Below are 19,290 nucleotides of genomic sequence, written 5' to 3'. Positions count from 1 at the left end.
CACAGAGTTACCCATTTATATGGATTTGTTTTTGTTCATTTTGAGGATTAAAAGCTGATAAAAAAGTCTGTTTATCAGGAAAAAAATGCTTTTATTGTGGCAATGTGGACCTTCTAAAAAATATGTCAAAGTATGTATATGGATATATGGTTATATTGTGTCAGGTCCTGCAACAATGCAGAGTAGGATGGAGGTGATCAGCCCGTGGTTCTACTGAGGCGATAAGTAAGCCCAGGTTGCTTTAATAGCCGGCAACATTTCAAATGTACTGTAACATTTATGTTTAACCAGCCTTTGTAGTTGTTGTTTTAGCTGTTTTAATTGTCTTATTGTATTGTTTTTGTATTTATTTTTTATTACATCACTGTGGTGTATTTTAACCATTTATTGCGTTTTCGGAAATATGCTTTATTTATGCTAAACATTACATTAGCATGTAAAATTCAAGTTCATAAAACTGTTGATATACTGTGTTAGCCAACAATTACTGCACATCAAACATTCCTTTGGAGTATGATTATTTGCACAAATTGACACTGCGACATATTGTGCAGCCTTAGCTCAACGTTTCATTAACATGCATGGATACAGCGCTCTGAACAGTCAACTTCTCTAGCGATGAGCTTTTTGAGGTTTTAACCTCTTTGTAGAAATGTGTCAGTGGATTTTCAGCTGGATATCTGTCGAGTCATCTAACTGCCATGCAAATGAGTAGGTGATCTTTTTGTGACACTGCATTTTGTTTTTTTATTAGCTTAAAACCACAGTCACCAATAAGTAGAAATCTATCACTTAGTCTGGAATTTATGAGATAAATAAATGTAACTTTACTGAGAAACAACTAAATGGAAAAATTAAACAAGCCTTTTTTATAGAAATATTTTGTAATTATTGGCAATTAAACGTCACCCCACAACCACAGTCAGGTTGCAGACACTGTAGATGCGATGCGTTCTGGATGAGATACTTACGGGTGCATAGGCTTTAAGAGGAGATGGGATGATTTTTCATTGACATGGTAGAGTGGGAATGGATCAAATCCACCAATAAAATCAACTGAAAATAAAAGATCAAACATGTAATTTATGGAGCAAATAAAAAGACAGAGAACAACACAAAAACACACAAAAGTAACAAAAAAGACACGAATGACATGAAACAAATATGTCAGTATGTGAATTTAGACTAAAATGTAAAAAAACAAACCAAAAAAAGTTAATCCTTTAAGGGTATTTTAAAAGAAAAGCTTCCCGTTTTTTTTTTTAATCTTTGACAAAGTTAGAAAAAAAAACTCATCATGCTAAAACTTTTTAAATCTGTGCATCTGCCTGCAGCCAAGGGGAAAGCATTGGAACAGGTGAAAGCTTGCCAGTTAAAATAGCCTCGGCCTTTTTATCGCAAAGAAACAGAAGCCGCCTCCAGCCACAAAACAAATGCCCAGACTTTTCTGCTTATCCTCCCTTTAAAGAGCTGAGATTGTAGATCAGCCCGCGATTGCCATGTAATGCAAGAAACAGAGGCGCAAGCTTGTTGCCGAGTGCCGTGAACCTTTCACCGATGAGAAGAAACAGTTCTGAGATGGCGAAAAAAAACAAAAACAAACCTCGAGCACGGTTACAATAGCAGAGGAGACCAGCGGGCAGAAAGAAAGCAGAGGCGGGGTGGGGCATCACGCCTGTCGGTCTGACTGACAGGGGGCCATGAAGATTAAGTTAAAGGAATACGCGTAAAAGAGGCCAGCATGTCCAGGAATTCATGTGTAAACTGCAGGGTGAGAAACTGAGGCTGGATTTGATTCAGTTTAGACAAGACAGCAAACAAACAGAGCTCTAAACAAAGAGGGAAAACGGAAAGATCTGTCACTCTGCGGGAATCGACGGCTGCGAAGGGGAAAAACACACACGGAAACTGCTGGGAATGGGCTCCGTACTGATAAGAGGAGGCAGAGGTTGTCTGCCGAATACTGATAGGTGGACTGGGTGGGACCAGGGGGTCGGTAGGGGTTGTGCTGTGCTGTGCTTTTCCTGTGACCCTGCCATGCTTCCCTGGGATTCACCGTTTCATCTGCAAACCAGATACAAACACACATCTGCCACACGCGCACGTCTCCCCTGCTATTTCTACACAAATAGCTTTCTTATTATAAGTGGGTGGGGATCTAACCCCCCACTATGATAAGCCACGCTGTGGAATATAGTTAGCTGATAATTATATTTGCCATTTTTAGACACAATAACACCTCAGGGGACGTCATTGTCAGGTTGACATATTTATCAGCCTGACAAAAACTCTAGTTCGGAGTGAATTTATAGGACGCATTAATTACAAACAGTTTGGATTTGGTGCTGATCGGGGCATTTTTCAATGAATTAACATCAGAATCTCAGCCTGAGCTCAACTCCCAAAACTTGTTGATGCTTCACTGCCTGTGTATGCAACTAACCACCCCTCCTCCATACTGCCGGACGTTGCCACAACCTGTTATTTTTCTAGAAATTTGTTTTTGTTCATTACTTGTTCGTTCAGCACCTTTGGGTCATCATATAGGGAAGTCACCAAATCTCAAACGTTTAGAAATAAATGAAGGGCTGAGCTGCCGCTGACAATAACGTTCTCCCTCAACGGACAACACACTGTTAAAGATTATGAGATTACAGATGCTGGAGCTGTGGACAGCAGCTACCGGGATTTTTAGCAACACTTTGCCCTCTTGTTCTGTCTTTAACCCTTTCTCTCTAACGGACAAAGCCACAGAATGAGCTAGAACTGCTGAATCCAATACACTGTGCAACTGGCTCAGAGCTTGTGTTTTCAGCTGCGTTTCTCTCATAGACAAGCCTCATATGAGCTACTGCACCATTAGCTCTCTGTACTCTTTCTTCAACATAGAAAGTACTCCAGGAACAGTGTTTTTGTGCCTTTGTTCTGTCTCTCAAATCCCCAGTTGGTCGCAAACAGATACATGCACACACTTAGCCAGGCTGTGCTGTTGGATTCCTGCTGTTACAACAGAGTTGTTGCTTTCCACTGTCACCTAATGCTTAGTAAGAGGGATTGCTGAAAAGCAGCAGTCTCAAACAGCGGTCCTCAAGGGCCTAGATGTGCATCTGCTTCAATACACCTGATTAAAATATGGGTGTAGGGCAAGGAACACGGGCGTCAAGGATTTGAGTTTGAGACCACTGCTGTTACGTTAACCAATAGACGCAATTAACAGTCCTCTATGGCCACATGCTTCCTAAGGAGGTAGGATAGCTACAAAGTCAATGACAACACAGTAATAGAAGCACTTTTTTATAGCTTTACATTTTAGGAGAGTAAGCTCTGTTATTAAAATGAAAATGTGAAATAAAGATAGTGGATTTAAGGCAAGGCAAGGCAAATTTATTTGTATAGCACATTTCAGTACAGAGACAATGCAAAGTGCTTTACATGATTAAAATACAGGGGGGAAAAAAATTTAGACGTTGATATTTACAGATCATTGGCCGACATGCTTCCCTGACAAGGCACATGGCTGAGGGCGGTTTCAGATCTTTTTCTTGTGCAGGCACATGCACGGCTTGACAGGTATGCAGGTCAGAATCGAGGTTCGGGTTGTAATGTAAGGCGTGTATGTGTGTGAGTTATGTTTCAGGTCAAGTGAAAACTGCAGCAATCTCCGTTTTGAAAAGGCCGCGTGTCTGGTTTTGCACGAAATGTTTGGTGATTGATGCTGAAATGAAAAACATCAAGACAAGTGGAGAACAAAGAGCAAGAGGGTAAAGTGGGCTTTGTGGGAAAAGGCAAAGTGTGGGGAAGATCAAGAAAAACAAGCAAGGGTTGGCAGAGACAAAACCGGAGAGGGTCAGATAAAGGCCAGACTGATAGTTCAACACTTGGGAGCCTGTCTGTTACTCTGGCTCGCCATCTGTCACCGTCCACACACTCTACTGCACAACCGTCTTTGCTACAAACGCTCTGCAAAGGGCAATTTAACAGTTGTGTGACTTTGCATGTGAGAACTTGGTGGTGAATCTGTTTAAAGTTACAGTATTGATCCAAGAAAGCATAAAAAAAAGATACTTTCATACAAAATGGCATGAATATTTGTCAATTTTTGCTGGACCGTTGTTAATTCTGTGGGTGAACAAATTTTTTTTTGACTGTATGATTGGGGTGTGCTTGAACATCGTCGGCCTATCAGATGCCCTCCTTCCATGAATGTTTGATGGATGAGGCTGCACACAGCATTACACAGACTGCTGATCCATACTACATTTCTCACTCAATTTGCATAAATTCATCCCCAAACTTGAACTGAATCTCCATGACGTGTTGTTGCTGCACACAGAATCGCAGGCATTTTACAACTCCTGGCGATAAAACCGCCATCTGTGGCATTTATATGTATTTTGTTGCATGCCACCTGTTTCAGTTTTTCTTATTTACAATTTCTTTTTCTTTTTTTTTACTTGGAGCAACAGCTGTTTCTTGGTGCATCTGCAGAATCTGAAAGCACCCATTCTCTGTATTGTTTACCTTGTTTTTAGTCTGCAAACAGCTAGTCTGTTTTCAGCCTTTTTTACTGTTTTCTGTTTTCATCTCTTCAGCAGTGTTTTTCAGTATGGCTGCATTATCTTGACTATTTTCTTTATAATGAAAACTTGCTGTTTTTTGACTGCTTGTTATGTGTATCAATTTGTTTCCATTTGAAAAAAAATAATATAAGGGCATTGAGGACTATCACTGGCCAAAAAAGACAAACTGCAGCACACAAATGCATCTTAATGAGCATGTTCATGAGTGCCGGTTCATGTTTTTTTGATTCATGTTTGAAATCTTTTAAGGAATATAACACATGTCTTTTTCTACCAAGAGCTTATTGTGGTGACCGTATAATCCAGTCAGAGGTGGTCAGTTCTTCTAAACAGAGGGGCTTTTAGCAAAAAAGTGAAACAATTTCAGTCAGAAAAGAGGGGGGAACTTTGCTTCCTTTGAAGACAGGTCAAGTTTTTCTCTGCGTGAGCCCTGGTTGAGTGGTCACGCACACATCTGTGTACTTCTATCGTCATCCTTGAATTAGCTTTAAGTTTATCTTTTCAGTAATGGAGGACATAATTGCTGCAAAATTGCTGTTCATGTACAGCACTTTGAATGTCTTGCTACTGAAAAGTGCTATATAAATAAACGTCCTAGCCTTACCTTACCTTAGCAAAAACGAGACGTTGCTGGATTGGAGGATTTGTCAGCTGACTAGGTGCTAGAAGGAAATAGCGATTTCAGTGCAAGAGAATATCAAGCTCATAGTGTGGGAGTGGTTGCCTAGTGGTTCGGAAACTGAGCGCTTGCGTCTTGGAGAGGCTACAAAGGTTCCCGGTTCGAAAATTGGTCACTCTGGTTACCTGAGCAAGACCCTTGACCACAGATTACTCTGAGTTCACTGCTATGTGTGGCGGCACGCTGCTCCCCAAAGGATGGATGGAACACAGAGAACAAACTTCTCCCCTGTGGGACTATAGAGGGATATTTGTTTAAACTGACTGAACTAAAATATCAATTTATCATACATGAAAGTTTCTTGTGCATTAAACGAAACACTGGAAATCTGTACGGATAAAAGGTGCTGCTCTGTGGCACCCTTGGTTGCGCTGTTGCCTTGTGGCAAGAAGGTCCTGAGCTCAGACCTGCAGGAACCTTGCATGTTCTCCCTTTGCATGGGTAGCTTGTCTCCGGGTACTCCGGCTTCCTCCCACAGTCCAAAGACATGACTGTTAGATTAATTAGTCGCTGTAAATTGGTTTAGATATGACTGTTTTTTTTCAATAGAGAATGGTTGGATGAATTTTTTTTTTCAGGTTTTGTAAGGGTCGAAAAGGGTACATTTGGAGAATTGTTTTGCTATTCTATTTATATGCAAAATGTTCCACTTGCGAAGAAAATTCACACTGTCTTCCGTGATCAGTGAGGAATCTTAATAAAAAAATCTATTATTTTAAATTATAGATTAAACCTGTTGGTACACAAAGAAGCCAAAAAAGAAATAGGATGTGTTTTTAAGGAACCAAGTGCACACAAATCACTTCAAAACATTTTCATAAAAAGACACTTGTCCAAAAAAGAAAATCTCATTATTAAAAAAAGGGACGGCCGGTTTCCACCAGAACTATAACTCAACTTTGCTTTTTCAAGCAATATACACTTACTGCACAATAGCAACTTTATTAGGTACACTATTCAAATCATTAAGATAAACAGGGAGTCAACAAATCAAATGGCAGCAACTCAGTCTGTTTACGCATGACAGCGTTGTGAAGGTAAATTGCTCAAATTTAAAGTGAGCATCAGAACGGAGATGAAATTTAAAGTGAGGTTGAAATTAGAATTGTGTTTTGTACCAGACAGGCAGGTCTGGGTGTTTTAGAAACTGCTGATCTCCTGGGATTTCACATTAATCTCCGTGAAACATTTCGCATATTACAGTAAAATTTGACTTTGACATCCATCCATCCATCCATCCATCCATCCATCCATCCATCCATCCATCCCTGCAGATGTGACTCAGCACAAAGGGCGGCGTCATAATTAGAAGACAAGCTGAAGTGAGCTTATCCCAGCACTAGGCAGCTAACTCCATGACCTACTTTGCAAAGAGGATTTTACCAACCACTCACTCGTTCGGTGTGCCTGCTTGCCGCTGATAACTGGAGAACAAATTCATACATACAAACACGCAACAAAACAGCTAGCCAGTCAAAGTCAGCCCAACACGCCGAAATACAAGCAGAACATCAGTACGAGTGGGAGCAGATATGAAGCCTCACCAAGTTACGGGGGAAGAGAGAGTTTGAGACGTCACAAACGCACACTCGGATGCTTATTATTAGTAATAACGTCTGGAAGTCGGGTTAAACCCTGAGTATATAGTAGATGATGCTTGTAAATTGTATTGTGTGTTTCATTGCTAGCCTGAGCACTGGATATAACTCTGGCTTCTCCCTGGAGAGTGTACAGCATGAGAAGAATTCCTGTTTTATCTCCCTCTTTGTGACAAACTCATTCTGCTTTCTGTTTTTTTTTTTTTTTTTTTACTGTACGTTGCCTCAGCTCCTTTTTCTGAACTTGTTCCCGCCAAACACCTCCCTCAGCTCCTCTCATGCACTCCTTTCATCTTTCCATCTCTTTTCTATTTTCCCGGGGATTCTTTCAATCTTTCTCCTCCTCGGTCAGGCAGCAATCAGCCGTGGGATTTATTGACTGGCAAGGGGCTTAATGAGGCTGATATAACGAGTGACCAGAGAGCAGCAACTTTGAACGAGCACACCTCATTAAAGCTCCGAAGACCGAGATTGGAAAAGAGGAGAGACGGGTTTCTTAAACAAACCCGAATTGGATTTAGACGCCCCAGTATCGCATCTACCTGCGAAGCACTCTGGAATTGGAGCTGGCACAAACGAGGGAGCGGCGTATAGAGGAGGAGGAGAGATGCAGAGGCAGTCGGTGAGCTCAGTGAGGAGATTTGCTTTAATGTGCACATCAAATACCAAGAGAAAACGAGAGCAGAAAAGTGCCCTAGCCGGTCTTTGTGCCGTGTGACTGTGCACCTGTGTCTGCATGAGCAAATATTGTTGTGCACACTGGCAAAGGGCTGATTACAATAACAAAGAGCCGCTGCAGCCTTTCACTTTGGTAAGGCCCGGATCAGAGAACCACTGCGGGATAATTAAAGCCAATAAAAATCACTTCATGCTTTTTTTTTTTCCTCCTTTACTCTCAGCTTTTGTTGTTGCTTCCTTGATATTTCTGTTCCCAATTTTCGAGAGCGGCTATAATTTTCAACAAACACAAGTCGTCAGCTCTTGACAATATTTATGGAGCACAAAGGAGCAAAAAAAAAAACAGGACAAGGAGAAGGTTTTGTACCGAAAGTCTTTTTCTCTGTCAAACAAAACTGTGTTGCTGCGCAAGGATTATTTAGGGGTGACTGGTGATTAAATGGTACTTCCCAGAGTTGAGGGGTGGGGCAGCTGGGTGGTGATACTAACCACTCACAGCCTGTGAGTCTCTGGAATGTGACCACCTCAGAACAGCTTGTAACATTGGTCTGGATGACACACACTGAAACCACATCAGAGATCCTCAAATTACAAGAATCTGCTGTTTCAGTCGCAGTAACAGCATGCGATGGCTTTAATTCAGTGCTGTTCAGTTTATGGCAACGGTACTTTGCAAAATTGTTCATACCTCTTGAGCTTGCTCAATTTGTCACATTACAAGTACGAACCTTAAAGGGTACATACCATGCGAAATCCACTTTTGTACCTAGAGTACATTTTGTTGTGTACTTGAAGTCTCTAGGAGTGCAGAAAATGTGAGTATAGTCTGTCCACGTGCTGCGTAGATATCTTTGGATTCTTTTTGGGTCATATTTGTTCAAGCCGTTCAGTTTGCTCCGTTCTCTATTACGTTTTTTGAATATTTACGTCACAGTATGTGCTGCAGGACTGCTAAACAAGGTCATGGACTTCCAGTTTACCAGTCTCGCGATTCCGCCATTTTTATTTCTCAGAGCAATTTAGATTTTTTTGTTGGGATTTTATGTTACAGACCAACTTAAAGTAGTGCATAACCATGAAGCATAAAGAAGAGAATGCAATACTTATTTTTTATTTTTTTATTTTAATGTACAAATAAAAGTCAAAAACGTGTAGTGTGCATTTGTATTCATTTTCCCGGAGTCATTCAGTGGCATTATACCCGAAAAGCTGCGACTGAGACTGATTTTGCTTGGCTTTTCTTTTTTTTTTGCAAAACATCTCAAGCTCAATCAGATTGGATGAGTATCTGTGAACATTAATTCTTTAGTCTTCCCACAGATTTAAAAGTGGGCCTGGACTTGTACTTGGCCATTGTAACACACAAATGAGCTTTTGTATGAACCACAACACTGACGTTCTGGTCTTTATGTTTAGGATCATTATCCTGCTGGAAGTTATGATGTTCTTTCAGCATTGTTTTTTTTATGCCACTTCCATATAGGCCACTTTTAAGAGTGCCAAAAAACAGAAGCACTTTTTTTGTGGTTGTAAAAATGTTTTCAATCACGAAATCTAACTACATGCAGTCCTTTAAAGTAATAAATACCCACCAGTTCAGAGCAACGATAATCCAGTTTAAATGAAGCGTAGTAGCTATAAAAAGGCCAGTTTGTCAAAAGGCTCTCTGGTTAGTAAAATCAATTAACTGCATTGAAAACGTCAGTCAACTCCATCAGTAACGGCTCAGTTTTCATACCAACAATCCTAACACAAATCGCATAAATCACCCCTGTAGACCTTCTTTATTCAATTATGTCACACCCACAACCTCCTTCTCCATGCCCATTTCCAAAAACATCTGTAAAAGCAGATTCTCATGCATGAGAAAAAATGTAGCCTGGAGTCACTGCAGAACAAATCAGATATTTATGACCACTATTGGTCCCAGGATCAAATGTTTCCTGACCTATGATCAGCTAACCTCAGGCAGGACCCCTGACCTGCTCTCCCTAAGGTCACAGCAGTTTGGTCATTTATCACGAGTGTCCGACTCTGGTTTCCCAATCTTCTCATGACTTGTTTACTGCCACCCCCTCGTCTTTAACCACACCCTTCCCTCATTCTTTTTGCCTGTTACTGAATGACAGGGCAACAATAAGAACAGGACTGAATGAGTACTGAACGGTAAGCAGTTTAGGTAGATGGGAGAGATCCAAAAAAAGAGGAAACTACATGTGTGTGATCAGAAGTGGCAATAGAGGTGTAGCTGTGGCACCTAAAAAAAACGCAACGCCAACTCTACTAAGGCCTTAGAGAGCTGCGGGCGGCACACGGGGAGAAAAGGTGAAAAAAACAAAAAAAAACAAATCAAAGGCAAATAACAGACTTTGGAGTAACAAAAGCATGAAGCGCACAGACATGGCAGCGAGTGCATATGTGAAACAGAATAAAAAGGGAGAATAGGATGAAGGAGGTGTTGAGAAGGAACAAATGGACCCTTTGGTACTGAAAGAAAAAGGAGTGAGAGGCCTCAGCTGGTGTGGGGGAGGAATGAGGAGAGAGACGGGGAGAAGCTGAAGCAGTGAGACAGAAGGGTGTGACAGGAAAAAGGGTGAGGAAGAAAGATGCAACTCCACAGTTCTAAGCTTTCTCATGTCTGTGACTGAATCTGGGTGTGATCCAATCCTCCCTGCGAGGTCCCTTTTGCAGTACTGTTTGCATGCATGCGTGCGTGTGTGTGTGCGTGTGTGTGTGTGTGTGTTGTCACTCACAACTGTCCTCCTCCTCAGTGATGGCACTGACAACATAGCAGGCGTACACGAAGCCCAGGAGCTGTGAACACACAAAGAAACGAGAGAGGTTTACTCTCCATAGAGCTGACAGTTAGAGACCTGCATTGTTTCTGAAGGTGATGGAAAGACAATCCAAAAAATATATACATTTCTCTCAATAACTCTCCAAAGGGCAGATGATGCAACTCATACAGGCTTGCTAAAGATATTTATTTATTGACTTGAATCTGCCAATGAGTGTAAAAAAAAAAAAAGACAGTTAAATTGATTTACCTTATTGTATTTTTCTCTTTAACTGTGAGATTTTTTTAAAGAATAAAAAGAAATGATACAATAAATAAAAAAATGATGTTTGAAAAAATAATTTTCTCTGGACCTAAGCTGGGCCATTACAGCACATGTTTGCGTTATGAACTAAACCAAGCCATCCTCTGGCTGCTTGTTGAGGCCGCTGGAAGGTAAAGCTCCACCCCTGTTCCAAGTCTTTTGCTACTTTCATCATATTATCTTCCAGAATCGTCCCGTATTTAACACCATACTCCAAAGATAGCCCCTTACAACAAATTTACGCTAGTTTCCATGAACTTTTACCAGTTTGTTATAGAAAGCATGACGGTGCCGACACGCTTCCCCATAGGGATGGTGTGTTTAGGGTGGTGTGGCCAAAAAGTTCCTTTTGCATTTGCTTTGCCCCTACATTGCTGATGGAAAACTTTTGAACAGGACTTCTAAGAACTAAACTTCCCCATTTCTGGATTGAACAGTGCTTTGTCAGATGTTCAAACCTTGGTGTTTTGTTGGTTCACTATTGTTCTCTGGCAAACCACTGAGGTTTTACAGAGCCCCTGTCCTTATGCTGAGATTAAACCATAAACAGGAGGACTATTCTAACTAATTAGGTGGATTCTGAAGGCAGTCGGTTCTACTGGATTTTATTTAGGGGTATCAGAATAAAAAAAAACAGCTTAAGAGACACATACACACCAATAAACACACCAACTTCACAACTGTGCTCTCTGTTGTGTTGGCTTATCACATAGCCTCGATACAATGCGTAAAAGATTGTTGTTGAAATTGTGGGGGGGGGGGGGGAGCAAAAAAGATGTGTAAACACTTTTACGAGGCAATATATAGAAAACTGCAGACAAATTAACTTTTCTGTGACTGTTAGAGTAGATATAGTTTTCTTGCATTTACACTGCCTTTCACAGTCACTGTGGCTCAGTTTACTTCAAGAAATGACTTAAGCTAACGACCACCATCAACACACACAAAACTAGATACATAAACGGTCCACGCTGAAAACAAGGACTACAGTGAATGCATGTATTTGCTGTGCTGTGTTGCAATAGAGAATAGATGGATGAATTTCTAGATTTTTTTTTCCAGGTTTTGTAAGGGTCAAAAAGGTTAGATTTAGAGAATTGTTTTGCTATTCTATTAATCAGCAAAATGTTCCACATGCCAAGAAAATTCACATTGTTTTCCGTGATCAGCGAGGCATCTTAATAAAATAAACTTCTTACAAATCTTACAACCAAATGCACACAAATAACTTCAATACATGTTCTTTTCACAACAAGACACTCAACTTTGCTTTTTCAAGCAATATACACTTACTGCACAATAGCCACTTTATTAGGTACACTATTCAAATCATTAAGATAAACAGGGAGTCAACAAATCAAATGGCAGCAACTCAATCTGTTTCTGCACGACAGCGTTGTGAAGGTAAATTGCTCAAATTTAAACTGAGCATCAGAACGGGGATGGAATTTGAAGTGAGGTTGAAATTAGAATCGTGTTTTGTACCAGGCAGGCAGGTCTGGGTGTTTTAGAAACTGCTGATCTCCTGGGATTTCACATTAATCTCAGTGAAACATTTAACATATTACAGTAAAAAAGAATTCTTCAAATTTGAATAAAAAAGCAGGTATTCGCTGTGCTATCATTTTCTCCAGACGTCTCAACCTAAATCCCTTCACAACACGTTTAATTGTCCTTTATCAATTATTGATGCAGTGGCGTAGGATTTGGACTAATGGGATTATGTTGTTATAATAAAGTAAAAAAAAACAAAAAAAAAAACAGAAAAGCCAAAAAAGGCCTTTCAATCTGGCAAAACACAGATTGAGACTAAAGTGTGAAGAGGAGATGACCAAAATGAACAAGACTTATGACAAAAAAACGCTCAGAGGGAGGCATAATTCTCCAGTGTCCCCCTATTTCTGAGCTGCGACCAACTCGGTGTGTGCAGAAGGTGTTAAGTGCTCAGAGAAATTGCCAGGGTAAAGGAAGCTGAAAGACAGCCTCCACTGAATATAATTCTGGGGCTTTAGAATAGAGACTGGGCCAAAAAACACACAAACAACAGAAGACAGATATAGATTTTTTTTTTATAGCAGATAAAATGGGTGTGAGTTTTAAAGGAGTACATAGCTGGACCAGAGGCACTCAGCTTTCCAGACAGAATTTGGACAGACAAAAATACCCCAAACGACCATTTACAGGTGTTTTTTTAAACAAATATAATTTACCAGCTTTAAAGAACACTGTCAGCTATGTAGTGAACAATACTAAAATATTTAATATTCAAGAGATTATCTGAAAGAAGTTGTAGACCCTCTACAGAATATGACATTTAAAAAAAGTATGTGCCAAAAGATCAACAGACTGAAATGATTGTAGATAGGCTGACTAATTACATTTACATCCAGAGTTGTCGGTTATTAAAAGTTTTAAAAGGGTGCAAAAAATATGATCAATCATAATTTGCCAACTAATTTAACTTGAATGCTGAAAGAAAATTGATTAGATAAAAAAAAGTTTAGTCTGCACTAAAGTAGTCTCATAACTATGCTTACAAACTTTTCTCTGTTAATGTAGTTAAAAAAGAAGTCAACATTCAAAAATAAACTATTTTCTTTGGTAATATACGAGAATGAGAAATAATTAAAGTGAAAAAAAAAACATTTACATGAATGCAGCAACTGTTTAGGGTAGAGTAACATTTAAACCTATGCGCTGGAATATCAGAGTAAAGAATCGCTCTTAAAGGGGCCATGACAACAACTTTCATTTTTCTGAGGTTTTGGGGGTATAATATGGTCTGTTGTGCACTGATGAGGCCGTGTTAATGTCAAAATTGAATACCAAAGGACCTGCTCAGGGGCGTTCGGTCAGCTTTGTTGCTTTGCTCATTAACGGTCAGACCAGAAAACGGGTTGCCTTTCTACGTAATTCATATTGTCCAATCAGAGCACACCATTAAGCAAATAGTCTTCCTCCTCCGCTCCTTTCTCTTCCTCCAGTGCTAGCATGTCTGACTGCTCCACTCCCCGAGGAGGAAGGCGGAGGAGCGAGCAGACAGCAGCCCCAGATCAGCCTCCCTGTATCGGCTGGAACAGGAGGCAGTCACCACTGAAGCTGCGGAGCACATATTCCCATATTCAACCTCAAACTAACTTCACAGCGGTTACTAAAACGGAGAGTTGATATGTCACAGGGAGGTTTTAAAATGCATGAAGGTTCCCCTCACTCCCGAATGACGAGGGTAATCACAGACGGGTGGGGGTGCTCGCGTTTGACCTGTTTTCCAAATATGGTTGTAGCCAATCAGAACGAAGTCAACCAGGTAGAGCCGCATATAATTACCGCAACCAACCCTTTTACCGAGGAGGGACATTTGGCCTGACAACACAACATTCTTTGGTGTAGTTACATATGTAGCAATATCAACTACATGTAATGGTTTACAAAGTGATGCCATGGCACCTATATAGCAATCATCCGAAAACAGAAATGCATCAATCAGGCTTTAACTGGCAAACGGAGATTTCTTTAAAGCTTGAGCTGCAGATTCAGATCTTGGTTAGTTAGGGATTTCTTTCAGAGTACCTTTACACACAGAATACATTTTGGACTTTATTCTGAACCTGAGAAAAAGGGCTTTAAAGAACATATTTTTTTGTCGATGCATTTCCAGGTTAAAAGATAAACATTTTGACTTTTAGTTTTGATGTATTTCATGAACGGGGGAAACACTCAGTATTCTGTATTTGATTGCTGCAGGTCAGCAATCGGAGCCGACTGGCAGGAGCAAACAGGAAACTGGTCAGTTTCAATCAATAGTGACGCGCAAATAAATCAGCTATCAGCTATTAGAAAAACAAAACCAAAGCAAAGAAGTACACAAAGAGAGCTGTCCAGGCTTAATTAAACTCGCTAAATGGATTTGTGCGGCAGAGTTTCCGAGTGAGTCGGAAAGGTTGACTCTCGGAGTCTGCATGCAGCAGTTGCACGTTTGCATAAAAACACCAGAAAGCACAAAGCAGGAGGACCCACGTGTGGGCAAGCACACAGCCCTGAGAATAGCCCATGGCACCGGCAGATGGTTGCCATCGACTCAGAAGCTCACACATCGTGTTTCTCTGCCGAGCCATCCATCCATCATTTGGCACGGAGCCATGCCAATTAAAACAGCGGCGGGCACGCTGCCCTCCTCACAAACACAGGGCCCAGGAGGAGTCATACCTGCACCTCATGATTCCCACTTATGGAAAATGTGTTTCAGTTAAAACCTACTTAGAATAACATTAACTGCTGCTCCTATCATTTTGAGTTCTGTTCCATTTTTCATTTATACATCTACCGGAGCTTACCTGATGTTTTGCTTATGAATGAAACATAGGAGTCATGGCCAGTAAAGAAAAAATAAAAATTATTTACACACCTTCTGCAGCTTCTCCCACAACCACATTTGCGCTCTCCGGTATCTAATTGCTGTCTCGCCCCATCCATTACAGTGGTGGGGAAATGGAGGTGAATTAGCATATGTATAAAAGCCAGTGTCAAACACAAGATGGTGTTAACAGCATGGGGCACGCACTGTTTTGCAACTGCAACGTGCGTTTGTGTGCGTCCATGTGGGGCTTCCTGTGCAAGGGAGAGTTTTGCATTTGTTTTGATTGAGTACGCCTTTGTTTTATGTCCGCGGACGTGCTCGAGTCGAGATAAACATTGGGTTGTTAAGGCTTGAGCAACTTATTCATGTGGTATAAACATACAGAGAAATGGAGGCGATAACAGAAGTCAACATTCAATGTTTAATTACGGTGTTGGGGTCAGTGGCATCTTGTTAATAGGGGGGCACTAGAGGGCCTCCTTCCCCGAAATTGCAGGAAGTGACTAAATACAAGGTAAACATAAGTTATGAAATAAAAGTAATTATTATATCTGTTCTCTCAGAAAATATGTCAAATATGTTCTTATTTGAGGTTATTTTTTGAGAAAGTCTAAATTCACACATTATAATGGCGAGGGGCGCCGCCCAAATGAGCGTATCCTCTGAAACCTTTAACTTCCGTGTGACTTCATGCTGGTTTCTCATTAAAGAGAGGGGCACAGCTCTCTGCATCCGTGGTCAATCAGCATTTTTCGTCTTATTCTTTATCCAATCTGATTAATTCGTGATATCTCTAGATCACAGACAAACACGAAAAATCTCAAAGTAGGCAAGCGAATGTGGACAGATTTCTTATTAAGAGGAATTTATTGTTTGTTGTTATTGTAATCCCTGAATTCCTATGCGGCAAAATCTTTTATCTGGTTGGGGGTAGTAAAAGCCACCAGGTGGACCAACTCTGCATCTGCGGTACGCAATGATCTGTTCTTATCTCACCCACAGAATGTTTGAGCAAATCTTGAACACAGTCAGGCTTTGCATTCTACTGAAATCATTATGCAGGCCACACATTCTTGTCTTCAGACAGGGTGGATCTTGCAGTATTAAAACACCACAGAATTTCAAATGAAATGCAGTGTCTCAAAGGACTGTCCAGTTGCTGATAGCATGTGACTCTGTCTGGTGAAATAGGTGGAAGTATTATTAGAAGCCCCAGACAGGAGGTTGAGTGCTTTAATTTGGACACCACAGGTCTACGTTTGAAACTCTTGTTTCTTTCTTAAGAAAGAAGGAAGTTCTGTTTTTATAGCTTTACCTTTTTTAAAATACAACAAATTAAACTTCTCATCGGGTTGTAGTGTTGTTAACTTAACATTTAGCAAATATTCAGACCCCTATTGGAACCAGCGACAAACGTGCCGACCTTTTCTGCCCTAACAGGACACTTTTGGACACTATGATGTCTCTACTAGATAAAACGGCAAAACAGCCACTGCTGCTCAAAATCCTGAGTGTATATATATATATATATATTAGGGCTGGGCAAGTTAACGCGTTAATTTCGCGTTAATTCATTAGACTATTAACGGCGATATTTATTTTATCTCGCATTAACGCATGTTGCTCACATGCTTTCAGTCACTGTCACGGCAGCACTCTCCCGCTCCCCCTCCCCTCTCGTACATGGCTCAACGGCGCCAGCCAATCAGCACGCAGGCTCAGTCTGGCCCGCCCACTGTGCTCTCACACAAACTTAAACAGCTGAGAGAGACCGCAGCAGCGAAAAAACATGAACAGAGGAAGTAGCACCGTTTGGCTTTATTTTAATACCGTAAATGAAATCAAGCTGTATGTTTTGTAAAAAGCCGGTTCCATTTCAGTGGAAACACAACAAATTTATCTAAGCACGTGAAAAAACATGAAAACGTCGAGCCCCAGAAACGGAGAGAGGAGACGAAACTTCTCTCATTGCCCCGACAGACCCACAGACGTCTCTGACTGAGGCGTTTCAGTCCTCCAGGGAACATCCAGGTAGATCAGTGGATGGATGGATGGATGGATGGATGGATGGATGGATGTTACTGGAGCCCACACATAACATGTAATTAAGACCTTGAAAGAACCCAGTACATATATTAAAAACTGTTATTTAAGATAAGATAACATTAGCTAATCCTTTTTTTATCCCACGACGGGGAAATTTATAGGATTAAAGCAACAGGCAGGTGCACACAACACAGACAAAATTACATAAGGATTGAAATATATAAGAGGTGGATTAGCGAAAAAACACTGAACATAACATTATTATTATTATTATTATTATTTAATTGTAATAATAAAATAAAAAACACAAAACCCAAAAGGTCAACAGTTTCATGATACATCAAGCTTAGGGACTGGCTAATATACAGCAGGTCAAAAAAGGCCATATTTTGGCTGCAGTGCTTGCTGTTCTCTTATGAAGAAAAGATCAAGTAGTGCACTAAATTCAATAGATGGGTTGAAAATATCCAGTATAAAATAAGTGCTACAAATGTTACAACACTTTTGTTCATATGGCAGCAGGACATTAAAATAAAAGTGGTCTTTACACTACTTTTGAATTCATTCTTGGAGTTTGTAAATACAATGCGATTAATCGCGATTAATCGCGATTAATCATGGCGATTAATCGCGATTAAATATTTTAATCGTTGCCCAGCCCTAATATATATATATATGTTTAATATATACACACACACACACACACACATATATATTGTCTGCTCTGTCCCATCTGATCGCCAGTCAGTCACTGCAGATGCAGTCACTCTAAGATTGGTTCTGCTGGAGGTGTATTCCCATTAAAACGTTCCATGCCACTGTTGCTTTCTCTGGAGGGCGAGCTTCCTGCGAAGACTATGACTCAATTAAATTCACTGGTTGTCCTCATATAGGAAACTTATTAAGCACTGCAGGCCGTCTAGTCAGACGCACAAGCTGCGGTCTGCTTTTCAGGTAACATTGATCACTGAGGCTTCCACCCACCTCTTCTGCAGTTTCTGACATCACGTATCACCAGTCATCGATGAGTTTTGATAAGTGCACTGGAGAAATTAAAGAACACTCATCACAGCTCTGCCTGTTTTGTCCAGATGACAGGGGTGTTGTTGAAGCAGGTGTACGACGGCATCTTCATCTCCTACTCCAGAACGATAAGCAAACAGCAGGGGTCCTGCATGGTGGTTTTTGCTTACCGGAATGGGCCGACAGCATCTCCTGATGTGTTTAAAGACAACAATGGAGCGATATGACCGAGGCGGGAGATGAGACATCTGAGGTCGGAGGGGCAAATTGACAGGGGCCAGGGGAGGAGAATGTCATGCTTGTTCCTGACGGAAAGCTATTGAACAATGTCTTCAGGTCATTGGAGCTGTACAGACTATCTATCTGATCCTCCTTCTGCATGAAGGATACAATCTTCTTCATCCCTGACCCGATATCCATGATATTGCTCAGCTGGACCTTGAGTTCCAACGTTCTTCTCCTTGCTGTCTCTAATCTGGATTTTGAGTATGGAGTTATTTGTAAAATCTTTACTCGACTTTAAAAAAAGAAACTACAACAACAGCAAAAAGAATGTCCCTTAAACATCGTTAACATTTCATCTTGCTTCAATCTTTGAAGCAAATATGTTCCGTTTCATAAACTGAATGTAATATTGCACCCCAGGTCAGTACCCTTTATAGAATAGTGTGTCTTGGATTAATCAGAAGCTGATTAGTCATTTTTGGAGTTGTAAGAGGACATCATTTTCTCAGTTTGGCACCACCTGGAAATAGAGCCTTAACTCCTGCCCAGATTTTTTTTAATTTTATTTTTATTTTAAATCTGCTTAGCATCTTATTCTCAAATCTACAACAAAAATCCTGCCAACCATGCATCAAAGGAGGAAACAAAATCACAGAGTACCAGTACGCCTGCCAGACCTCAGCTCATCTGTCCGTTTATGGCTGCTGACAGCTCGATAGTTAGTGTCATGTACAGGGAGCTAACAAGATCAGAGGAGTGTCCATTAGGTGGTATTTTGCCACAGGGTGAAGCTAATACAGGTCAGTGTTCTCAATAACAAGTGACAAGTCCACGGGCTGATTGCCTGGTAAGGGTCCGCTAACGCAGATAACGGCATTTGTCTCTCATTGTCTCTCACACACAAAAAACACACGTTTCCATTAGCTTCTATCGCCGATGAACTCCTTTCACTGTCAGACCACAGTGATTATTTTAGAAATGAATGTCATGTTATTAAGCACAT

General features: G+C 40.7%; 1 protein-coding gene across 2 annotated transcripts in view; it reads right to left on the bottom strand.

Annotated features, from left to right (window-relative positions):
* Positions 1-19,290, bottom strand: part of nkain4 (sodium/potassium transporting ATPase interacting 4) — a 68,636-nt gene that overhangs the window by 3,778 nt on the left and 45,568 nt on the right. The window contains exons 5-6 of one of the 2 annotated variants that reach the window (XM_012862337.3): positions 10,289-10,349; positions 972-1,056 (exon numbers count right to left, since the gene is read on the bottom strand). In XM_012862337.3, the coding sequence (XP_012717791.1) occupies positions 972-1,056; positions 10,289-10,349 (146 nt within the window). The remainder of the gene's footprint in view (positions 1-971; positions 1,057-10,288; positions 10,350-19,290) is intronic. The other variant, XM_012862338.3, reaches the window with a different exon arrangement.

This window comes from Fundulus heteroclitus, unplaced genomic scaffold, assembly GCF_011125445.2.
Source record: "Fundulus heteroclitus isolate FHET01 unplaced genomic scaffold, MU-UCD_Fhet_4.1 scaffold_54, whole genome shotgun sequence".
Taxonomy (NCBI): Eukaryota; Metazoa; Chordata; class Actinopteri; order Cyprinodontiformes; family Fundulidae; genus Fundulus; species Fundulus heteroclitus.
This window is presented reverse-complemented; position numbering and strand designations above follow the sequence as displayed.